The following is a 25,275-nucleotide window of genomic DNA, read 5'->3' on the forward strand; positions in this document are numbered from 1 at the left end:
CGGGTCATTTCGCAATTTATGTGTGTTGGCTGTTGGGCTGGCGTTACATATCTTCGCTACACAGTGCTGACGAACCCCAAGAAGGGCGAAACAGCTGTCCACTGTTGCGATCCTACTTTATCGGTTGTTGTCATGTTGGTGTCTCGAAACGTTTTTCAAGTAGTATCAGCCTTGCAGTCTATTGTTTATTTCCTTTATGTATTTTTTCGGTATACAAATGAGCCTTTAGGCACACCCACACGCAGGATCAAAATTTTTTGCTTCATGTGGGCTGCACAAAACTGCCTATACGCCAGGGAAGGGAGATATTTCTTTGCGCTCCTTCTTTTCTCATTGCTCCTTCTTCCATGGTTCTTCCACGGTTCTTCCATATAGTCTAATAGTTCAGGAACTTGACTTGCCTCGAAGCGTTTCAGACTGCGGTGGCACATCTGTAACTATTTTGGCTGCATTAAAAATTAATTATTAACTGACATCCCTTTCAAATCCCAGAAATAACGGACTTCCGGGTTAGCCGGAATTTTAGAGAGGCTTGGAAACTGAAAATTAACTTTAATTTCTTGGAAAACTTGTGTGCCTTACATATTCAAATGGGAAAGTACTTGGTGGGTACTTCAAAAGTGAAAGCTACTCCACAACATTCATTATTCGTATCTCTTCAGCGCAAAGCACAACAGATCAGTGCAAGGGTGTATGACATAAAAGTTCGGAAAAATTGAAGCGGAGATCGCGACGAGAACAAAGTGGACCTTTTCCGAGAAACACACATCCAGGTAACTTATCGCTGTAAAGAATTTATATAACAAGTACATTTTTGACCCTTTGTGCATAACCAGATTCATAAAGTATGTCCTTCGCATAGGCTGATCGATTTTATACTGATGGTTCACTTTCAATTACGACCCATAGTTGTGGTTTTTTGTCCCCAAGGTTTAGTCTCAAGCTTTGTAGTTTCATTTGGCTAGCCCTGACCTCGTACCTTAAACCTTTCGAAAGTAAATCTCCAAAAAGCTTACTGAACATGTTCTTAGTTAAAAACGAGTTTTCTTAGTTGAAAAGAACATGTCCTAGAAGAGTCATCTGTACTAAAGACAAATGTTTCCACTCTAACCTTTTTAATTCTCGAGGTTGCTATTAGACCGATTCTCGGTAACAGAAAAATTCATCAAATAGGGCCGGGTATTTACGCATGTTTCATATTCTCAGAAATCGTGAGTTCAAAAACATGGGGAAAGAAGTCAATTCTGTTACAAGAAAGCTATCCTTGAGCTTGCCGTGTTCTTCTCGCACAAACCATTTGACCATCAGTTTCAAGGCTGAATAGAAAGTTCAGACAGACCGACCAAACCAAACAAAAATAGTTTCGATTTCGGCTGAACACAGAAAACCCAACTAACGTCAAACAGTGTGTGATCTCACAGAACAGGCCCCTGACCTGGTTTCTTTACGTCTTTTTGTGTATCAAAAATTACGTTGTTTCCGCGGCAAGCTAAGCCGAGATCGTATCACATCCCAGTGATTCAACGTTAGTATCTACTTGCCTTTAACTTTTCTCAACATGATGTGTGAGACGATTTGAGAGGCCCCACTGGGGGGTCTATGTATCCCACTCCAGGTTAGCTTTTGGCCTAAATATCCCGTTAATTCCAGTTGAAAAAATCAACAGTTTTCTACTCGATATCCTGTTTTATTATATGGAGAAGAGTGTTTTACTGGGAACTAAACCACTCGTAGATTCCATACGCCACTTCATCCGGGACCCGAGTGGCGTATTTTCCGTATGTCACCTTTGTGAGCGTCGTATCGTTCAATGACGTCACGATTCCCGCCTTTTGCTTTTGTTGAATTGGTTTCTCCATATAATAAAAAGAACATTACACGGTGGCTCGAAGATATGAATTTTATGTTCTCGTGGCAAGAACAATATCTCACGAGTGAGCGAAGCGAACGAGTGAGATATTGTTCTTGCTACTCGAACATAAAATTCATATCTTCTCGCCACCGTGTAATATCCTCTATTTATCTGATCCTAATATCCCATATCCCATAATTTCCTCCCAAATATCCCGTATGCCGTTAATTGTTTACCTCATTTGTGTAAGCTGGTAAGGAAAAGCATTTATAGTTCATGAACAAACGATACTGATCTAACCATGAATCGAAAATTATGGATCACTGACACAACTCACTGGTCTTTGAATTCTTTGGACTAACTAAATTCTGAGAGATAAGGGTCAATTTTTGCTTTAGGCATCACTCTTCACAGATCCACCCTGGACTACCGGGTCATTGAGCTAATGAATTTTCACGGCCTTTCTAAGCATATCACTTTATACTCGCACAGTCACTGGGTTGATGTAGGAGAACACTAAGCCTGTATAGTTTATACATGTATCACAAATAGCATTTTTAAAGCCATCGTTTAGTTGTCCTGAGTTTCTGCAGTTGAAATTCAGAGAGTAAAGTGCAGACCTGGACACCTTTCGTGTGCGTGGGTCCGCCTGTGTGACTTCATTTTGCGATTTTGTCACCCATACCTACATGAACAAAAAAATTATATTCCTACCTGAAACATGCTCTGATTATAAAGAAAGAAAAAGGGATATTACAACTTCGTTACAGCATTTGCAATTGTCAGCATCGTGCTTCCTAGCTGTATCAGTTTCCGGTGAAGCTGTTTCCGGTCAGTTTCGAACCGAAAGCTAAACTTAAACGTGACGTTGTGCATTACGTGAAAGTGAAGTCATCATGATATATATCCTCAATCCTAAAACTTGGTGATGACTGAGAAAAAAGTGTGAAGACGATCACGTGGTGAGGCTTAGAGTTTGTGAAAAATGAGGTCTTGGCGATCCAGGCATTCCTTAAGCAGTCTATTATTTATGCATCTTAAGCTAATAACGCCTAACTGTTTAAGGTTTTCAAGTTGTGTATTGTTTTTTTTATATGTATACCTATATATCTAAGATTAAATACAAATTCAAAAACAAGCAGAAGATTCGTTACCTCGTGTTGGTGTTTGCTTTCTTCGCGCAAAATTATGCTCTCAACGAGGCTGGTTGCCAGGCTCTGCTCTTTAGTTCCGCATCAGCTGTGTGCTCGTGCGGTAATAATAAAAGAGGGCCGAACCTAAAAAATTCTTCTTTTTATCGTTCATATGTCGGCCTTATGATGACAGTCAAAAGTTTTGACCTACATAAACGCATTCTGAGACTAAGTCAGAGTAAAAAGCAGAAGGCAAATGAAAAAAAAATATATCAGGACATTTTCAAACTCGATGCAAGACACTTGTAGATTTGCGAGCCCTTTATTACTGTCACAAAATTACTGTTTGTACTGCATTGAACTTGTTTCAGCAGAATAATTAGAAATTATTAAATCGTTATCTACGTAGGTGTCCATGTGCCAGTGTAATTATCTAATTTAGGAAGGTGTGTTTCATTATCGGATGATAAATGCATCATGCACAAAGTGTGAAACCTTCATTGCTCAAATTGGACTGAAAGGACTGAATATACTACAGGACGTTTGCAATTCTTACTCGTAAGTACCATTATTATAAGGTGAAATTTTCTTTAGTGCATCGCGCTCCTCACACTAAACGGATCTGGCTTCTGTACGTCATGTTCGATCAAAAATAACGCAAGACATTGAAGAAATTGCCAAGGTCATAATCGTGCTAAACAATGGGCTTCTGTGAGATAGATCAGCGGACAAACTACTTTCTCAATTGAACTGGCACATAAATCGCTTCCTGGTAAGTTCTTAAGATTTTTTAACTGAGGTTTCTCTCAAGAACATCTAGTTAACTGGTGAAATCTTGGTCTTTGTCCAGCTTTTTCGAAACTGCAATTAACGGAATCCGCAGTAATGGATTCAGTTCACTGCAACTCTATATTGCATGGGGATGGCTGGAAAATCGCATGCATCAAATGCAAGTCCGTATTCGGTTTATGGAACCGTACATGAGAAGTGAAATCAAGACAGGATTTCTATTAGTTTGAAACATGCTCGATATTTGGGCGACACTCCATTTTATTGTACCTGTTTGAAATTGTTTAAAATTGCACCGTGTGAGCATGAATACTTCCCTCTCATCACTCGAAAGCTAAGGCGGACGAATTCAATCCGCCAAAATAGACAGGCATTTTTTTCAGAATTGAGATGTAAGAAATCAGTTTTTTTCTAATCAATCAACGTTCAAGTAAAACACAAGGAAAGAACTGGCATAAACACCTCACCTTAAACACAGTTAAGACTATGTTGGCTGAATAAGACCCCTTCGTTCAAATTTTTTGTGCGTCAGCAATGTTCTTTACTGGGTTCGACGGTGAAACCTGTATTTAGCGGACACCCTTGGGACACTGGGATACCCTTGACACCCTTGGGACACCCTTGACACTGGTGTCCGCTTAATACAGGGTGTCCGTTCGTTCAAAACAGGTTCTAATATGTTGTGCAATAATAGTTTTAAATTATTGAGACGGAATCCACCAGAAGTTTGAGTACCAAGTGGACAAAAACCTAGTACCAAGATTATATACATTGTATTTCAAACTTCTGTACGACTGTTTTAAATATCTGCTCGAAAAAAAAAAGTTTTCTAGCAACACCAAACGTCGAAAACGAATGTTGAACTTCGTATGAAACACTTGAAAGTACTGGTAAAATGAAACTGATGATGAAATTTTGCCTGTGTTTGCACAAGTTCTCTGAACTTTGAAATTTATTTTCTCTCGTTCCCATGGGAAATTGTTTTCGGTGTTATTTCAGGAAGTTATTTAGGTATTTAGCTTTAAGAAAATGTTAAAATGTCTGTAAAATACTTAAAATTATTCTGGTACCAGATTTTTGTCCACTGAAACCTGAAATTGCTCGATTTTCTATCGGATTACGTCTTACCTCTTTTGTAATACAGGGTAAACCAGTGTAACCCAGTGTAAGATCAAACACTGCTCAGTATTGGTGTCCGCGTGCGCTTAACAGAGGTGTCCGCCGAATGCAGGTTTATTTTACAGGCCGGTAAATATGGACAGAAAATCTTGGGACTTCAGCTGGTTTCCACTTAATAGAGGGTATCCGCTTAATATGGGGTCCGCTTAATACAGGTTTCACTGTATTTTGTTGACGAAACTGCCGGTGGAAGCTACAGTTGTTGTTGTTTTTTTTTGCGAAAGGTTTTCATTTTACTGATTTCAATGTCGATCTATGTTCAGTAGAATTTTAAAAACTGCTGTCTATGGAATCACTAAAATGTGTGCTTCCTCTCGTAATATTAGTTTAGCAGGCGACCTCTGCTGGCGACTTGATTGAAGCTTATCTGACCCCCTAGACATTCCTCACTGATGGTTGTATCCCTTAAAGGCTATGTTCACACTTTGTGCTCTAGTGCAGTGCCCGAGTACAGTTCTCGCTGGACACATATGTGAACACATAGTTTTTTCCAAGCACTCACCCAAGAATTCGGGCGCGGGCGGGTACAAGGTCTCGACCTTGTATTCGGGAGTTAGATGGTACTTGGGCTTTTTGAGTACACCGAACTCAACACTATGCCGGTACCCAGGCACCAGTGCTCGCGCACCAAGCGCGAATACAGAGGCACTTTGGGTGGAAAGTGTCACAGAAAACCGTGTCAGTTTAGAGTCTGAGCGTGCACCAGGGCTAATAAATTAGCCATGCTTCGCCCATAGTAGATATCAGCCGTCCCAAGAAGCCATCTCTATCAGGACTGTTTGGGATACGAGAGTGAACCAAGTGAAACTTTGTAATTGATCGTAGTTTTTACAGTGTAAGATATACGCTAAATCTGACTGCCGTCAATTTTTGAGATTCGGCACATTAATCAGGAATAACGTTGATAGGTGTTAGAAAAAATGGACTGGACTGTCTTGAGTTCACTCTGTTGTTCCGACAATCTCCTCTCAAGTTTTTTGTGAGTTTAGGAGGAATTGGTCGAATTGACATCTCAAGAAAATAACATATTGAACAGAGTGTAGCTTGACCAAAAAAGTATTTACTTGATCACACCTGAATACTGATGTTTTGTTACTTTCACACAACCTGTTCGTATGCCAATTATTTATGATCACGTTAATTAAATTGTTGTTAAATGTTATTGTTGTTTATCATATTATTTTACAAATGTTAAAGGTTATTTAAGTCCAAATTAGCACTTAGCGGCAAAAGAACTATCAACCTGATAAAACACAGAAATACAAATTGTCTATCCATGAAAATTTTCGTTCCGAGTTCGACAACTGCATATTAAAGAAAATGAACTTCTAGTGCGGTTTTTCTTTTTGCATGTAAATGTGTTTTCCCGTCATATAATTGAATTCTTCTCAGGCTCGTACACCTGGCAAACCTCCAAAGCTCTATGAATCAACTGCTTGAATGACATATTTTGTATATTTGGCACAGACTTGAAGATCTCACAGCTTTAGGGTTGTTTTTCACTGACAGATTATTTGACACTTGTAGCACAAGAACCTGTCGAACACTGAATTTGCCAGTGCAGCGCAACGCCTGGTTTAATGAGGTGGAACGAAGAAGCAAGAACGACTAAATCTCACCTCAGATTGCTACGAAATAAGGAGAAGATTTTCTTACCGTTTTTACCATAATTATTCCTGATGCACACGTCTTACTGCTTACCGTAACAAAAATAATCTCTCGGTCTCACATGCCGCCTATATTTTGCAGTGACATGACCGCGGTAAACAAACGGCCACACCTTAATCTGGAGCATTTGGGGACAAAAACAAGTGAATAATCTACCTCAAGTTTTATGGCGTAATTGTTTTTTATAAGTGTTTTTTGTTTTTCGCAGCAACGAACAGGGCGTTGGGAGGTATAAGTCTCGACAGTGAGAAAAGCTGTTATCAGTGGACTGCAAGGTGTTCACCAAGTGCGGAACTGGATATAAACGGGAATTTTCCCTCGTGGATGGATTTGACGCCAAGTAGAAAGGTCAGTTACAGTTTAACGAATTTACAGCTGTCGTCGTTTGTGTTTATGATCAATCGCAGGGCTCCATAACTGACTGAATTCTGTGTCGCGTGAAAGCGGAGCACTATACAGAGCTGATAGGAAACTAAATTAGCATTTATTTCAAATATTATTTAAGAACGAGGTAAGGTTTGTTTTCGAAACTGAAGTAGGAAGAAATTTGTTTTTTATGTCCAAGAAATATATCGAATTATTTAAATACTTTCCTCTTCGCCGGTTGAAGGCGAAGAAGCTGGGAATGTTGCGTTTCAGCGTTATCGCTGCTGTTTTTATTACTTGAGGCTAGGGCAGTTTTAATAGCAGGAAGACAACACTTATTTCGGTCTACCTACATGGTTAGAAATTCTCCGCGGGTCACCTGTTGCCATATACTCGACTTATTTCCTAAACACGTGTGCACGAAAGCGTGAGGTAAACATATTCACTAACTGGGAGAGGCTACGGTGAGGCAAAATAATTCTACACAAAGCTCTTTCGATCGCGTTTGCTGTATTTCAGCTCTACGGTTCACGTTTTAAGGTTCTGCGAGCTTGATCGTGCAAAAATAAGAAGACAGAAACGTGCATCGGGCTGAACATTTTCTGACGCTACCTGCTAAAAGACCTGTAAACTTCGGCAAAAATAGACATACAGTATACGGTTTTTACCTTTCCATTGCAACAGCTATCCCTTTATTTGAATTGCATTTTTCGGTGTTACTATTCAGTAAAAAGTTCCCATTTCTGCTGGAACCGGAAGCTGTTTTTTGTTTTACTTTTTGGCTAATCTTGCGTGGGTTGTTGGTCGCATAGAAACACTCCCAATTTTCCCTTTGTTGGCTTAGTGACTATATTTAGGCAATATCTGTCTGTCCTCGATTGTTTTTGAAACCGGAATAGGGAATAGTGGCTACACGTTCCTAGTGATTTTTGGACAGCTAAATCGGTACAGCAAATTAATTGGCCACCATTGTTAATATTGCCGATTGTCCAAGGAAGAAAACATTTAGCATGTTTCATTTCCGCCTTGTCGCTAATGCATTTCCGGTCTCTAGCTTCTGTGTCAGCTGTGAAACGATGTGAAGCCTTCATAAAACTGCTCTGGTTCGAACAATCCGCCTTTTCATCCCAGACTTTTGTACCGGAACTCGAGAAGCCCCCCAGAAACGGCTGGGTAAAATACACCCACGGGCGACCGCAAGAAAGAAATTGAGTTTACGGAGGGGCTAAGTATGTTTCAGGCTGGAGATGGGGGTAGGGGGAGGGGGGAAATTAAACCACTAAGGCAAAACATTTCATTTACTACGCAACCCCATTTTGTATGAATGAGAGTTTTTCCCGCCTGGTTCCAGTCAGATTTAACAATATCGAACTTTTTTTTTTTTTTTTTTTCTTAGCCCGACAGATTGTTTCCTTCTAGAATTTCCACGCGATTTTCGGAGTTCGCAAGCGGAAGGATTTGTGAATTTTATTGTCAATTGTTGTATAATGTAAAAGAAAACGATATAAACAAACAAACAAAATAACAGGTGAAACGTTTCAGACTCGCGCTGCCAGCAATAAATATTGTCGAGAAATGTACAAGTGCAGATCTCACGGCTCTGTAAAGGACGCGCTTCTCCATAGTTCGAAAAGAATTTTTATATTTATATAACGATAAGTACTTTTGATTCAGTGTTACAAACGTTTCGTCGAGATGTCAGATCTTATGATTCTTCGTTGCCGGGAACAAAGGGATATGTCTGGGCCTGTAACCAGAGTGAAATCTGTATTCATGAATGCGCGCATATCAAAATGCAGACTATCTGGAGATTTAGTTAGATACAAAGTCCAAGAGCGATTTTAAAAAGGTGAAATTTCACCACTAAGGTCAGTTTTTCAAAGCGTTCTTGCTGAAAGGAAACGCCTTGAAAAAATGTAATGCCTAAATTAGTGTCAATGTGATCACAGCTGAAATTACGTTGCGTGAGGTTCTTTCTAGAAACAAAGAAGGTCTTTTTGTCGTCCCCTCCCCTACAGGAGTTGTGTTTCCTCCTTTGTTGGCAAAACAAACCAATGAAATACAAGTACTGCCCTTCCGACAAGTCTAGTGAGCAAGCGCAGTTGCAGCGCAGGGATGACGTTAACCCCGGGGGGAGATACCGTCAGTTGCTTTATCCGGTCATGGCGTATACCGATCGGTCATGATGGAACTGACGAAGCTCTCGAACAGCGCAACATAAATCCATCGACTCGAACAGGGATTTTCAAATGTGAGGGGTTCACCTCATTCACCAGAGTTGAAAATTTACATCATACTTCCTTTGGGAGTGTTCAAGGACTGAATAACGACATCTTTTGTGTGTCCATACGCTTAAAATTCCTCTTTGTGGAAGCGAAACTCGACTTCCTTGCGGGGAGAACCGTACAACGATTTGCTGCGATAGATCGTAAAGTTCCTGCTTTCTTGTAAAGCCTAGTGGATAGCTAAAGGCATTATTTGTGCAGACAAGTATCTTCCAGTCTTGGATAGCGTTTTCTCTTAATGTTTAAGGTGAGTTTATGAGGCGTGAAGCGCCGCATCATGATCGTTCTTGCAGTCTCAGGAACGTGCAGAAACAAGTAACTTTGCATTGTTTTTCTTCTCGGGGGTTAAAATGCTCCTCGTGAAGTTTTCGTCAGTTTCTGTAATTATTTGTAAGTCCTGAGACTGTAAAAGCGATCTCTTTTGAAAGAAATCGGCGAATTTCTATCACGATGAAGCTGTTCTAAATCTGTCGCGTTGTCGTAATGTTGTGGTTCTTTGTTCAGGCTTGTCAACTGTTCAGAAATTTCAATAGAAAATATGCTGCTTATGCTGGATTGCTATTGTAGAAACAAAGTTTGCCCTTTCTAAGGTAGTACTGTTTCGTCGTTGCTTTTTCTATCGACATGTATGATTTATTATTTTGGAATAATCTGTTATTCAGAGTGCGATCGATCATATTGAGCTTTGTTATGCATTCGTCAAATATGACCCTGAAGGCAGTCGAAAGAATTTCAAAGCCTCGGCACTTTCGCCAGTGTTTGTTCTGTGTCTAAGCGACGTATGATAGCGGAAATTGTTTGCTGAAGTTTAGAAAGGATCAAAACTTCTCATTTTAGTGTTATTTTCTTCACTGAAGCTTCTGAGAAAGTTCAATATTAGTACGGTTGTTTGTGACTCGTTCTGCTACAGGAAGTCCAATTCTTATGGTTTGTGCTTACGAATGCATATTTCGCTAGGGTCACGAAACATGTTGGTCGAGAATCAAAGGAACCAAAGACAAATCCTTTAAGACCTTTGAACAAAACTTTATTCGAACATTTTAAAATTATAGTTAAGTGCTTTGATCAACTTTGAAAGGAATTAATTTTCATTCCCAGCTGTAATCTCATTACAAACATAAATTATGACTACGTAACAGTCGCCAACACGCTGCAGTTGTAATATTTTACAAAGAATTCTTCTAGTTTTTGACGGTCGGCGCCTTCTGAATTGGAAAACTGGGTGACAGTAAATGTGTTTGAACACACTCGCAAAATAACGTCATTTGCAGCCATTTATAGCAACATGTACAAACGGTATTTTTCTGAGCTGGTTATTGCATATCACATGATTAGCAAGTCTCAGCACAACATAGGGTCAAACTGTTATATTGAAAGTAAGAATTGCTTGATTTGAGAGCAATTTTGTTTGTTTTATTACTCCTCAACTTCAAAAGCTAATCACAGATAATGTTGATAAAATTTTCATTCTGGACACAGTTTTAGTAACTACTCTTTTACTGAACTGCAAAGTGCAATGTAATTCAGACTGGTTTTATGTGAGAACCTCAAATGACCATTTAGAGTTAGTGGATGACTCGTTCTCTTAATCTTTAGTTTCCACTCTTGTCGTACTTTCAGGCTATCCGGGTCAAACCAGAACGTAGTCAGGTGACTAAAGGGAATTTTTGATTTCTTTTGTGTACAGAGAAAATGTGTGATTTTAGTTCAGTTTTCTTAGAACTAAACCTGTAGGGTTTGAAATAGCATTTTCATTGTACATGTACAATTTTAGTTTTTGATGTACACTGGGAGAAATGCTTTCAGTCTTATTTCAAGTAGTATCTGGCGGTTTAGGTGAGTTTTTGGTCCTTTGCAGCGTGGGATGGTGTTATTTTGTTAGGCAAATTCTTTGATGCAAGGTTGACTCTAAAATATGTAAACAGGAAGCCAAGTCTTGTTTAAATTTAGAGCCTTTGATTCTATTGAGAACATCAACCTTTTACATGCAGAAATCTTGAAAATGCAAGAAATACCTTACTATAGTGTTTGGTTAGAATTATTATGCACAAAACTCATGTCATTCAGCTCATATTTAATAGTGATGTCAAACTACTAAAGAATGAGCGTTTACAAATCTGAAATGGCAAGAGCATTTTAAAATTAGGTTAGCAACAGTGTTTATGTTTCAGTACACTTACTTAAAAGTTGAGGAGGCAAGTGCATTAATTTTGTTGCTAAATTTAAGAGACTTTCTGCCTTCAGGAGATGACATAATTTTTATCTTTGGCTCATCTTTTAAGCTATTCGCCAAGTTTTGTTTTACTTCTGTACTTTTAAACTTGGTGGAGTTAAATAATGTACTTTCCAATTTTTTAAATAAAATATAGAGTATAAGATACTGCTAATTTCATGAGTAGGTATGCTAAGCATTTCCTTTTTCCTGGAAATCTGTTTGAGCAGCTGCATGGAAACACTTTCACTTTTGACATGTGACTGTATGACTCAGCAGAGTGTAATGTTATTGGCCATCAGCCATCAGCTGACTCAAGTACATGTAGCTCTAAAAACTGTTTTCAAGCTTCAGACAAAAGGGTGAATTTCAAAGCAAAATGTTGCGGGACTTGTTTGTGAAAAAGCTGTAACTTTAACTTACTTGCAAGAGTCTAAGCATTTTCAATTGTGTGTTCTTTCAATAATTTGCATGTTCTCTGCTGTGGTGGATGCAAGGTCATATTTGTTGCATCTCTTTCAGGTAATACAGTTAAAATCCTTTGCAGCCTTTTTAAATATTATCTTTGGAATAAACTTTTAGCAATAGATAAAGTATGTTTGGAACCTGTTGCTCTGTCATAATTATCATTTCTAAGAAACCAAATTTCAGGAACAAAATTCGTTGAAAATTGACCAATAGCAGTTAAGTGTTAGTGGGTGTTTGTGTGTACATATATTTTGTCTTTACAGAACTGTGGTCTAACAAAAATTATGAGGAGCCCAAAGGTTCCTCAGCATGAAATCCTGGGTGCCCAGTACTTAAGCTTATATGAAAAAGTCTGTTTTTCCAGTTGCCCAAAGGCATAAGTTAGTTGCTTGTGGCACCTGGGTGATTATAGAGTACAGCCCTGTTTTACGCTTCGATATTTTTTTCCATCTAATTGTTATCTTTTGCTCAATAGGAAGTGAAATGGTTTTGTTTTGCATGTAGATGTTTAACATATAATCTGTGCCTTGAGTCCTAATAATATTATGCTTCCTCGCAATATGTCCTCAGTGTACCACATAAACAGCAGCTATTTATTTTAAGTGCTAAGTCACTGACAAAATTTCTTTTCATGACCTTCCTATGTATTTCTTTAAATACAGTCAACTCTCTTGTAAGTGGACACACTCAGGAATTGCAGTCAGTTTAGAAGAATTATTCCCATAAGCTGATACTCAAGAAAAATATGGTGGATGTTCGCTTACAGGAGAGTTACATTGGCGGGTGTTAATTTCATGTTTTATTGGGAGCCAAAAATAGCAACTGAAACTCTTCATTGATGTCAAATGTTCAAACTAAAAAAAAGAAATATAGAGTATGCAGTATACCTTCAACAAAAAGTGGAACGGGGCTTATGTGGGTGTCCCCTTATGAGGGAGCATAAGCAAAAGAAAAATCCAATTTTTATTTTGAAAAGAGTCCGCTTTCCCTTTGGAGAGAGTGCCTGCTTACGGGAGTTTGTAGATACAGAGTTTCACCGGGTGGTACATGTAAAAAGGGGAATTGAAAACAGTGTCCGTAAGTAGAGCTGTCTGCTTATGAGAGTGTCTGTTAATGGAGAGTTGACTGTATCTCATAAATACTGGTTACTGCTGCAGTGATTTCATTTCTGATTGTGGTATGTTTTATTACAGGATACCCATGGTATTTAGCATCAAGTAATTTCAACAAATCTACAATAGCTGATATCAATCATGCCAATTCAAACACCTCAGTGGACAGAGTTTCTCCAGTGCCCAATATGCTACAACGAATTTGATGAGCACGAAAGAAAGCCAATTAGCCTGGGATGTGGACACACACTGTGCGTTTCCTGCTTGTCAAAGCTGTCTAAAACGCAGTGTCCATTTGACCAGGCTGTTGTTGACATGGACATATCTAAGCTTCCTTTCAACTACGCATTGCTTCAGTTAGTAGGAGTGGAAGTGCCAGATGAAGAACTTCCAAACATAGAAAGTGTACAGAACAATGCTGCTCAATACAGAACATCCAAACATTGTATTGAAAAACTTGCATTGTTCTTAAGGCCTGTCACCGGTGCTGCTAATGGAACTATCAATGGAACAACCAATGGCTGTAATGGCTCTCTGAACGGCAATGGAAACAATATCCTCACAAGACCAATGCAGCGCAAGCTTGTGACACTGGTTAACTGTCAGCTTGCCGAGGCTGATGGTCGCACTAGGGCCATGCGTGCCGCCAGAAGCCTTGGAGAACGGACCGTAACAGAGCTCATTTTATTACATCAAAATCAGCAACAGCTGTCTGCAAATCTCTGGGCTGCTGTGCGGAATCGTGGTTGTCAGTTTTTAGGACCAGCAATGCAAGAAGAGGCTTTGAAACTGATTTTGTTGGCTCTTGAGGGAGGAGAGGCATTGTCTAGGAAAGTTTTAGTTCTGTTTGTGGTTCAGAAGCTGGAATCCCAGTTTCCACAAGCTTCTAAAACAAGCATTGGTCATGTAGTACAGTTGCTTTACAGAGCATCCTGTTTTAAGGTACAGAGTTACACTTCACTGATTTTTGTTAATAACTCAACACAAGGTTAGTTAGAGGCAAAATCAAGTTTGTTGGTAGTTAGACAAGACTGTCTAATAAATTTTCACAAGGTCTTCTATTTGTTTCAATTGATCTTTTGTGTTTAAATGCTGGTGAAGAATGAAAATTATATAATAGGCTTTACTGTGGACATACATTTTCTTAGGAAATGTTTGTGTTGACAGTTAATTTTTTTTCAGGTTGAAAAAAAGAACAATGAATCATCTCTAATGCAGCTTAAAGAGCAGGTACAGTTTCTATTTCATTGTGAGATTACATGTGAACCTTAAAGAGTAATCAAAATTAATTGGTTCTTGTAGATGTTGTGATTTACATTTGTTTTCAGTTTGAAGCTTTTTGTTTTATACATGCTGCCATAATCTGAAACAGAGAAAATGAAAATCAGGATGTGTTGTAAAATTGATTTAAGATTTGTTTAGTGCGTTGACATTAATGTTGATGATAATCTGTCAAGAAAAAGGTAGTTACCAGATATTTGCTTTTCAGTACCGTACCTATGATGCTTTGCGGAAGGAACACGATGCACAAATAGTGCAAATTGCTACAGAGGCAGGACTGCGCATTCTCCCAGACCAGTGGTCCTCACTGTTGTATGGCGACCTGGATCACAAGTCTCACATGCAGTCTATCATTGACAAGGTGCAATACTTAACTTCATGGGATCAAAATAATATATGTAGTACACATAATACATTGTCCATAGTCTATATGGCCTATTCGAATACTTCAAAATGTTCCTGTACTTCAATATATCTATGTGAGGCTTTACTGTATTTGAGGTCTTTGATTATAAATTGCAGTCAACGTTTCCAAACCCCTGTATTGTTTGTGTTAACATTACATCGTGGAATTATTTCCTATTATATTCGTTCATCCATAACTATTTTGTTCTGTTGTAGCTCCAATCTCCTGCCTCATTTTCTCAGAGTATTCAGGAATTAATCATCGCTCTTCAGAGATCTGGGGATCCTGGAAATCTCTGCCAGATGCGAGACCAGTTTGAATTACTTTCCCAGATTGATGCCTCTCCAGGTGTGTGTGGAATTGATGCTTTTCTCTCGCTAGAGTTTCCATGTTTTTGTTAGAAACTAGAGAACCAACGCTAAATGTACCTGAAGTTGGTGTGTTGGCCTCATGGTTAGTGCGCTGGACCCTGGACGGACTGTTCCAGGTTTAAGCCCTTGCTGGGGACATAGCGCTTTGTTCTTAGGCAAGACACTTCACTCTCGCAGTGCCTCTCTCCACCCAGTTGTATGAATGGGTACCAGTGAATTTAATGCAGGTGGGTAACCCTGCAATTGACTAGCATTCCATCTAGGGGGGAGTAGAAATATTCCTAGTTGCTTCATGCTACAGAACCTGGGATAAGTTCTGGCTTGATAGGCCCTGTGGCTCATATGCAGACTTGACCTTGAGGAGGACAGAAATGTACTGCTTGTGCTTTCTTCTTAACAAGATGCAATTGATTGCAACTAAATTGTTAAATGAGCTACGTTTGTTTGATTGTCTTCCACAGAAGCAACATGTCCAGAGTGGAAAGAGTTAGAACAAGCTATGACTTCAGTGCACTCTGTGGTCAATGGACTTGTTGACTTTTCAAAAGTAGGTGCAGTTGTATTAAGTTTACAGTTTAATACTCCTTCTGCAATGTACCTGATCTTAACAAACCTGTTGAAACATTCTTAATTCTGGGTGCTTCAGAATTTGTAGTCTGGCAGGGGATTGTAAAGTTATAAGATGTTGTGGGCTGTGTGCTGCCCTTACTTGATAGAGCATTGATCCAGTGGTGCTTTATTTATGTGTTAGAACAAAATTTTCAAAGTTCTGATTTAATTTGAGATATGCACAGGCTTCATACGGAGTTTGGAATTTTTGAAAATGCGTGGAAGTATGCAAGCGTGTTTTCCAGATCTGGAAAAGCACGAAAAATAAGAGTTGAAAAAATGGGAAAAAAATTGGAGTTCTTTTCCAAGCAGGATAAAATGCTTATTTGCTGAGTTAAAGCTATCTTAGCATGTTGAACACCATGTAGGTCATGTAAATTTCATCTAGAGAGCTCTTGCCACCATACTGCTTTTACTTTACTATCATGTGGATACATTCCTTCACTGTCAATTTCCATTCACAGTAGGCAGGTAGTAGGTATCCTTCAGACTTAAGGTTTTCAGCACATTACAGTTTTAGTTCCTGTGTTCAAGGACACCTTGAGTGTGAAAAAAGAACATATTAATGGATTTGGAAACAGTTTGAAAAAATTACTTCATGTACATGTAAATTTTGCATTTAAAGTGTGCAAGAACCTAGTCTTAAGATAAACACTAGTTAGCACCTTGCCCCTCTGACTTGGAATGAACTTTACCTTTACCACAACAAGCATCAGTCCAAAGTGTACATTGTGATACCTGCATAGAAGTACTCAGATGAGTTTTTTTCTTTAATACACTAGTCATATGGCAAAGGAATGAGAGGCTCCAGTGATCCACCACAGGTGAGCATTCTGAAAAATGTGTCCCCAGTTAATATCGGGAAATGTACATCTGTTGATAAGTATCCAGTGGTTACAAAATAATTAACCAACTGTAAATTGACTAGAATTACACTGTACTAATTAACTGCTCTATACAGTTGTACTGTATTATAGAATTGCACATGTACGCCTTGTAACATGGAAATGTTTTGAAAAGATTGTAGTTATAAATTTGTGTTTTTTCAAACACAAATTCAGTGGTCTGCAACAACAGGAGAACGGTACAACAGCAGACCACTGAGGGAACAGCTACTCGCCGGAACAATGGAACAATAGGAAGATCCAAATGCACCAATCACAGCCGACCTTTGTGATATAAATGATACCGTGCAATCAGTCGACCTTATCGCCTGAAGAAGACTAGCAGTAAGTAGTTGAAACGTCGCGATCTACATCCTCAAGTGACTACATCGTGAGACAAACGATAATACACATTATTATAAGACTTAATGTTACAGCTTGTCTGACAAAGTAAACATATATGAGGTCTAAATGGTGCCATCCTCTTTTTTAGCCTCACAACAACAACAAATTTAAAACCAGCATGTGTCGGGATCACACCAGAGGTGGATGTCCCAGAGGAATGCACTGTACATTTGCACATTCAGAGGAGGAGCTTGAGAAGTAGGTGTCATCATTTTCCCGCAATGCAAACATGATAACAACTTTGGGAGAGCTCTTAAGTGTCCACATTTGGCATTAATTTATGTTAAGACAATTCAGCCAGTTTGTAATAGTAAGGCAAGAAAGTTGGCATCAATAGGCCATATTCATACATATATTCTCAGTATTGGACTGGATGGAGGCTCATGCGGGGGAATATCATACAAAGAGATTAAAATTTAATAACAAAAATGTCATGGAAGGTGGCCACTTAATAGGGATTTGCTGCTTAACAGGGGTTTGTTTACCTTGAATATTTTCACCATCGGGTCAATGTCTCAGTGAACATGGAGTCACTTTAAGACAGTCATGATTGAATGCTTCTATCACTTGTCACCTTCTATTTTGGACTCTTATCTTCCATCGCCTTTTCGAAAACAATGTTGATTTGCCTGTATTAAATTTTGGGTGGCTGTTTAATAGGGGTAAAGACAACAGAAAAAACCTCACCAAAAGGTGGCTGGATAATAGAGGTGGCTGGATAATAGGGGTTTTATTTACAGTATTTTACTGACAATAATTTAGGGACTTTGGTAACTGGACACTTAATAAGGGGTGGCGGCTTAATAGGTGGCTGCTTAATAGAGGTTTGACTGTAGTTCCAGTCCACTACCAAGAATATGAATATGGTCTATTCACAGATGTGTTTAATACTTATCCTCAAGCAAAACAACTAGCATACAGTGAGAGAGCATGCTATGTAACTCTTTGAAATTTAATATCTCCTAACATTTATAGTTATAAAAAATCTGTTGAGCAAGTGATCAACATAACATCTTTCCTCTCAGGTTTAGTAAAAGAAGAACTACAAGGCCTCGGCCTACAGCCATTCCTAGAGGATCAGGCCCAGGTGCTGGCCCTGATCAGTTCTCACCTCTTGAAAATGGATCTGACTCCAGTCCTACTGCTACCCAAGCTCCCACAAATGGTATCAATGGCTCTGCACGATCTTCCCCACACTATATTTCTTCTGGTAGGAGTTTCGAAGTTGATTATTGCATTTTAGTGTAATATTCTTTTGACCTTGTAGTTAAAAATGTCCTCTTTTGTTCTGTTCTCACAAGAACAACTGTTTTGTCTTAAGGTGATATGCCACAACCCACTCCTTGCTATGGAGCTCCAACCCAGATTAATCGTCGAGATAGTCAGGAACAAATTATAACACAGAGGATGAAGCAGATGACTGTGTACTCAAACGATGGTTACTGTGGACCTCGCTCACCTTATGATCATGTGCAGTCACCCTACGTTTCTTCTCCAGGAAGTGATAGTAGAGGGTATGTCCAGTATTACGGTCCACCAGCACCTCCTGGAAACTCATATTCCAATGTTGTGTCAAGAGGAAAGGACGTTGCTGTTGGTAAGAATGCTATGTTTTAACCAAGTATGTATTATTAATACCACTGAACAGCTTTGGGGATTTGGGTTGGGCAGGGAAAGGGGTAGAGGGTACAATCATTTAATATGGCCCAGCAAGCCAAAGCTTCACATTTTATCATGTTTTATTAGATTAAAGTTCATCCATTCATCCCATCCTTTCTTGAAAGACAGTGAGGCTTCCAGCTTGCAATAATTTTCCTTCCTGCATTTTGTTTTATTGGGTATCATTGCCTCACAAAAGGAGTTTACAGTGCGACTATTCCAACAAAGGCCACTTCAACAAATTCTTTGCAAATTGACTACTGATACATGTAGTTACCAAATAGTCACTATTCAGAATGACAACAAATCTGTTGCCTTTGTAATGTACATCTTGGTTGCATCGAAAATTTGTTGGAAAACTATTGTTAACCTCCACAATTTTAATTGATAAATTTGTAGAAAATATTGTCGGGCGGTCTCGCTTAGAGTAGTTTCACTGTATGCAGGTGTTTTGCTTGTTACTGGTACATGACTGACCGGTTTAAATTTATCACTGTTTTCAACTGTTCACAGGTGTTATGACTCCACCCCGGAACTCACCCTTGACTGTCCAGGATGAAGGGTTAAATGGCATGACAAATGGCCATATTGACCACCACCCAGGACGCATTGAACATCCATCCATGTACAGCGGAAGAGCAAGACAGCGAATGCCTCAACAGCCTTGCGGTTATCAGGCTTATGACCATTCATTTGGCTATCCTTCAGATCCTACACCTTACCCTTACAGGTAGGTCTACAGTACCCCTGAAGAGGCTTCCACCTTTTGACCTCAAATAACCATTCAGCTTATAACATTTATTAACTGCACTGTTGTACCAATGTTATATCAGTCCTTGTGCCTGGAAATTAATCAACCTTTAAACTACATTGTAAGGATTCTCAACACTGGTATGTGTAGCTGTACATTTACGCTGTAATATTAAAATGTTTTGTATTACATGCAGTTCTGCAAATTCAGTGTTTGATGAATTTCATAACTGATGACTTTTGGTCTATATACCTTTCACCATCCTGCTTTTTAAAGAATTTTTATCAACAGCAAAATTGGGTGTCGTGGAAGTTAAATAAGCCAGTGAATAACTTATTTTGATACCTGCTTCCATATCTAAAAATGTAAGCAAGATCTACTTTGTAAGTGTACAAAGGCACATTTATTTAATACTGTGGCCTCATGGTTAGTGTGCTCGTCTCCGGATCGAGCGGTCCGGGTTCGAGCCCTGGCCGGGGACATTGTGTTGTGTTCTTGGGCAAGACACTGTACTCTCACAGTGCCTCTCTCCACCCAGGTGTATAAATGGGTTGCAGCGAACTTAATGCTGGGGGTAACCCTGCGATGGACTAGCATCCCATCCAGGGGGGAGTAGAAACACTCCTAGTCGCTTCATGCTACAGAAACCAGGATAAGCACTGGCCTGGTGGGCCACTTGGCTTGTATGCAGACTTTACCTTTATCATCGTTGTTTCATTGTCATTGATGTTTTTCATTTCCTTGCAGCCACCAAACACCAGACTTCTACAGCTCACCTTTTCCTGGAAGACCAGTATCTTACGACCATCTTCACCAGAATGTCATGGGGTATCCATCATATCCTGGACGCAGTGATTATAACCCATATTCACGAGCATTTTTTGAAACTCCTGACATGGCTGGAAGAGGGATTTTACTGCCTCGGGGAAGAAGTCCATTTGTTCCTGCTGACCTACATGATGAAAAGGTTTGTGCTCATGCTGGACTTCAGCTTTGTCTCTTTTGTCCAAACTGAGAGCCAAGTCGGCAACCCTCTAAGTTGCGACCGTTTTAGTCATCATGGTGACGAACGTTTTGGGACTGGTGCCTAAGTTGAAATGCCAGTCGCTGCCATGGAGAAATCATGGAAATGAAATTCGGCTCTCGATGTGAGGGGAATAACGAAAACATATTTGAAACAGGGTGTGATACTTTAAAATTTTGAAATATATTATGGGAAAATATGACCGGTATTAAAAAGATTCTTGATTAACGTAGCTAACTCATTGACTCGTTTCTTTGGTAGAGTCCAATGTAAGAAATGTTAGTGATTTGGTAATTAAGGATGTTTCAACTTTTTGAAAAGGCCTATACTGATATACACATATATTGCAATTTGCCAGAATGCTGATTCAACGTCTCCACGGAGTAGCGACACAGCCACTGATTGCGACCTCCTAGAGTTGTGGATCCCCAGGAAGGACACTGACAGCGGTGTCAGCAGTGGGTCCCCACTCAGCCACTCTCCTGCAGCCAGCCAATCATCAAACTCTAGTTTGTCGCCTAGGCAACAGTCTCCTGTAGGGTGGCAACATAGTGGCGAGGCTGACTACATCTGGAGAAACTTTCCTGATGACAGCAATGCTTTGCCACCTCCTCCCACCATCACCGACACAGCACCAATATGGAGTCCACACCATGGCAGTGAGGTATGCTGCAAACTTGGCCATGTTTTCGTACATAATGCAGTGGTTTCTGAAACACGGAGACCAGTTAAAGCTTAAATGTGCAAGGTGTAGCAAGAAATACTGTTCTCCATTTTATATTAAGGTTCTCTTTATCATGGATTTATGGCTGGTTTTGGGAAGTTTCACATAGTGAATGTATGGAAAACTAGACGAACTGCGGCAAATCCAAAAGAAGTTTATTGTGAAGTCTGTGTTAGCCAGATGGCCACTGAACTGAGAGGCATTGAAGTACTTGTCGTAGCTAACCACAATCCACTTTTTGTGTCTCATCCAGGTTCGCAAGCTTTGGCAACCATTTATTGACTTAGATGAATGGTCAAGGTACGTTGAAACGCTACCCTACTAGTTAAAAGAAACAATGAATTGGACAATAAGGGAATTAAGTGAGATTTGGTTCAAAAGCAGTCTGCTCATTAAGGGACTAGGCGTGCTTTTGTTTTGATTCATGAGATAAGACTGGTATGAAAATCGAATTGAGCTTTGACTACCAATAATTTGATATGGTAGAAATACTTAAATGAAATACAAGAACTGGTGAAGACTAGAACGGGTTGCAAGAGAGGGTAGTCGGCCTTGTGGCTTCCAGAATCCTCCAGCTTCCTTCGTACGGCGTCATCTGTATTCTCAACGGAGAACCTTCCCTCCCAAGAGCTGAGATGCCTTGAGTTATTTTTGAAGGCGTTTCTGTAGCATGATGTTTTTTTACAGGATGGGGTTTCTAGCCCCATGCCCCAACCCTCCTTCTTTTTCATCCAGGGCTTGGGACCGGCAATGGCGGAGTTAAGAGATTAGAACGATGAGATTCATGAGCAGACTTCATTCCCATGACCCACTTTGCAAGTGCTGGAATTGTCACATGCTTAGTCCAACTGATTGTTTTTTTGTTCTTACTTATCAGGAAAGAGGAGCAGATCAAGAAAGATGAACAGTATGCTCGGGTCCTTCAGGAGCAGATGGATCAAAATAGCTCCACTACAACTCCAGAAACCCGGGGCAGCGATCTGTCGCCCCAGACCCGCGTCGGTGGAGATCAACCGGGCAGTGAGCAGGTCAGGAGGGGACAGGTACGAGTGGAATCCACTTGAAACGTCTACACACAGTTTTCATCGCGAACATTGCTCAACATATTGTAACATAGCTCGGTTGTAAATCTTATCATTTCCTTCGCTCTTTCCAGGACGCATCCGATTGCAGCCTGACCATTGACAGCATGGAGAGCGAAGCTGAAGTAAAAAGAAGGAAGCGTGAAGAACACATGAGGTTGCTGCAGGAGCGTAGACAACTTCTACAGAAACAAGAGCGCGAGCAGCAGGAAAGACAGGACCGGAAACTCGCGCAGGAACTGGCCTTCAGAGATGTGCAGAAGGCGGGGAGACTTCCGGATCCGCGGTGTATCATGAAGCCCTTTAATCCTAACGTGATCTCCCGTGGGGCCCCCGTGGGGCTTGGCTTCAGTGGGAAGGGAAGTGATATCCCCGGGGAGCGCGATGCATTCAGTGGGTTAAACAGCTACCGCGGCTCCTGTGCGTCCTCATTGGCTAACGATGATGTCATGGATACGTCAAAAATGACGTCAGGTTGTAGCGGCGACATCCGCGTACAAGAGTGAAAGCAAAAAAAAATCATTTGTTTAATTAGGAATCTTCTATGTACAGATTGTAAGCCTATCTAATTACTTGTAAGAGTGCGTGTGTTATATTCGTGTAATTCCTTCGTTAGACTATAGATCATTCAACGAATCAAATCGACTGAAAGTGGTTAAACTTTTTTTATTCTATGCGTTTAATGGAGTGTTTTTTTTGCTATGTGTTTGATTATGCCCCAGTTTAACTGGACTTGTTTGTTTGTTCCTAATCATGTTAAGAAATCAAAGCACTTTTAAAGTGTCGGTCAGTGGTCTAGGTTTTCAATGAAAAGTTTGTCCAAGGTGTGCAGGACACTGACTGTTTAAGGCTCTAGTGCAGGTCAGCTAGACGAGCAGGTATATATATGAGGTATTGGTTTCAGAGGCGTCAGAGGATGTCAAAGAATTTTTGTTGGCTTTTCAAGTGATTAGTTTGTTAAGAATTCGGTCACAACTCAGTGTGATAAAGAGAGGCCCTCGGAACGATGTGGACGAACGAGAAGAAAAAAGACTACCATTTGACTCGTAATTGATAATAATTTGGATTGATTTAAAGCAATCAATCAAATGATCGCGTTAATCGGCTATTGCCAGTCTCTAGTGGACTCCTTGAAATTCTTGGGAATAGGTGCTCATGATCAAATCGCCACCAGTTGTCATTGTTAGTGACCAACGCCGTCTTGTTTCGGCCTCTAAAGCCTGGCGACTCACGTGGATTTCCTCTCGATCGTGAAGAAACATTTGTTCGTGTAAAAATGACCACGAGAGTTTAGGGAGCGTACTCAGGCCTCACTCTGTTTTACGTGGCCGTGGGAAATGTGGGTTCAAGATTAAGTTTACGGATTATTTGTTTCAACGAACGTTGTTTGAAGGACAATGACGTATTGTCGTTGAAGAATTTACTGACGTCTAATTTGTGGTTAATAAATGTTAGACCCCATGTAAGCGAGACGTTTTCCCAGTCGATATTTGACTCTCCCAGCATTGTGGGGAAAACCCAGATGGCGGCTGGAAAGGCGCGCGTGCTAAGGGATATTACAGGCGAAATATTTATAACTCTTCAACTGACAGAAGGCATTTGTTTATTCTTTCAAGAATCATTAATAATCCCTTTACTAACGTGGTGTCCATAGATTTTATATATATATATTGTGAAAAAAAAATTGTTGTGATTTGACTTTGTTGACAATTTCTCGTGTCGTAATAAGCAATGGATGTGTGTCGTCATTTTAGATAGATTAGTTCTAAAGAGCGAGTTACGTCAAATAAGATTGTGAATTTTTTGGCTAGGTCAGCGATTTACGTCAACAATGGTTCAGTTGTCTTCATTTAATTTTGGTGATTAAGTCAAGTAATATGTCGTATACGTTACATTTTTTCACATTTTCCAACATGTTTGTCCAAATTTTGGCTTTGCTTTTTTATGAGTTCCTCGTGGTTGCTACATAAGTGTGCTGTGTGAGTGAAGTTGCATTTAAATTAAAGGCGCCCGGAAATTAGTTCTGTGGTTTTTCCGCCGTATTTATACAATTTGGTCTATGTTGGGGTTTTAATTTGCTTAAATTTTGCAAGGAGTTTTGTTTTAATCTAAGTGCTTTATATAGTTTGCAAGACCGCTTAGTTTGTAAAGGACGCAAATCTTCGTTAGAGACCAATTGTTTGATAGTTTAGGAATAGTAATGTTGATTAATCTGTTCCCACCAGTTTAGAACAGAACAAGTTTCTGTCTGAAAAGTTGCGACTCAAGATGCCCGAATGCTCGTTCATATTTCATCTTAAGGTTTTGAAAATTTTTAATATTTAACAAAATACTTCAGTGCTGGCGTGAAATTATTCCGCTCTGATCTGTATATGTGGACTGAGTGGGTGGGTTTGTAATTCTAAGTGGCGATTTAAAGGCGTCAGTCAGCCGATTAAATATTGCTTAAGAGAATTCTGTAAAATATGAGTATTCTATAGACATGAGTAGGTCAAGACAATTTTGGCGCCAAAATTCTCTTGGCGCCAGAGGTCGCATGCTTGCGGCATTCCTTATTTGGGCAACTCGTCATTGCTTTACGTTTTGTTGGCTTTCGTTTGTTCGCAGGGAGGAGTGGTACACTCCTTCGTTTTCAATCGCATGTTACCGTTAACAACAGTAGTAGCTTGTGAACAGGAGGAAGCCAAACTGTCGTAAAGTAACAGATTGGTTGTGTAGTAATGTTGATTCTAGCGCATAAAACGGCTGGAAAAAAAATACAAAATGATTGTAAACTCACGTTGTCATAGTATATTTTATTGTACAATAATTTGTATCTTGGTTACTCAGTGGAAAAGGCTAATAAATTTGGTGATGATGTGAGCTGGATGATCCTTGTGTGAGAAGTTTGTGTGTAATTGTTGCATCTTTTATCCGAATGGATGCAATCTAAGTAAACGAAAGGAAAGTGAGGCTATCACAATCTTATCACCCCCCATCCCTCTCCTCCACTTTTGCAACCATCGTCAAAGCTAT

General features: G+C 39.7%; 1 protein-coding gene across 2 annotated transcripts; it reads left to right on the plus strand.

Annotated features, from left to right (window-relative positions):
* The first annotated feature begins 6,836 nt into the window (after positions 1-6,836).
* On the plus strand, positions 6,837-25,128 carry LOC110064925 (uncharacterized). Of its 2 annotated transcripts, none has more exons than XM_020772034.2 (16): positions 6,837-6,969; positions 13,146-14,006; positions 14,247-14,294; positions 14,554-14,706; positions 14,967-15,099; positions 15,584-15,669; positions 16,514-16,555; positions 17,109-17,218; positions 18,046-18,230; positions 18,342-18,617; positions 19,193-19,409; positions 20,178-20,397; positions 20,813-21,118; positions 21,432-21,478; positions 22,056-22,221; positions 22,335-25,128. In XM_020772034.2, the coding sequence occupies exons 2-16, from the start codon at positions 13,206-13,208 to the stop codon at positions 22,764-22,766; spliced, it is 3,222 nt and encodes a 1,073-aa protein (XP_020627693.1). In that variant the 5' UTR covers positions 6,837-6,969; positions 13,146-13,205; the 3' UTR covers positions 22,767-25,128. The 2 variants fall into 2 exon arrangements, with proteins under 2 accessions (XP_020627693.1, XP_020627692.1); XM_020772033.2 differs by lacking the exon at positions 6,837-6,969 and adding an exon at positions 9,124-9,519.
* Positions 25,129-25,275: the final 147 nt, after the last annotated feature.

Source organism: Orbicella faveolata, unplaced genomic scaffold (assembly GCF_042242905.1).
Source record: "Orbicella faveolata isolate gen_17 unplaced genomic scaffold, um_ofav_v1 contig_36, whole genome shotgun sequence".
NCBI classification, from domain to species: domain Eukaryota; kingdom Metazoa; phylum Cnidaria; class Anthozoa; order Scleractinia; family Merulinidae; genus Orbicella; species Orbicella faveolata.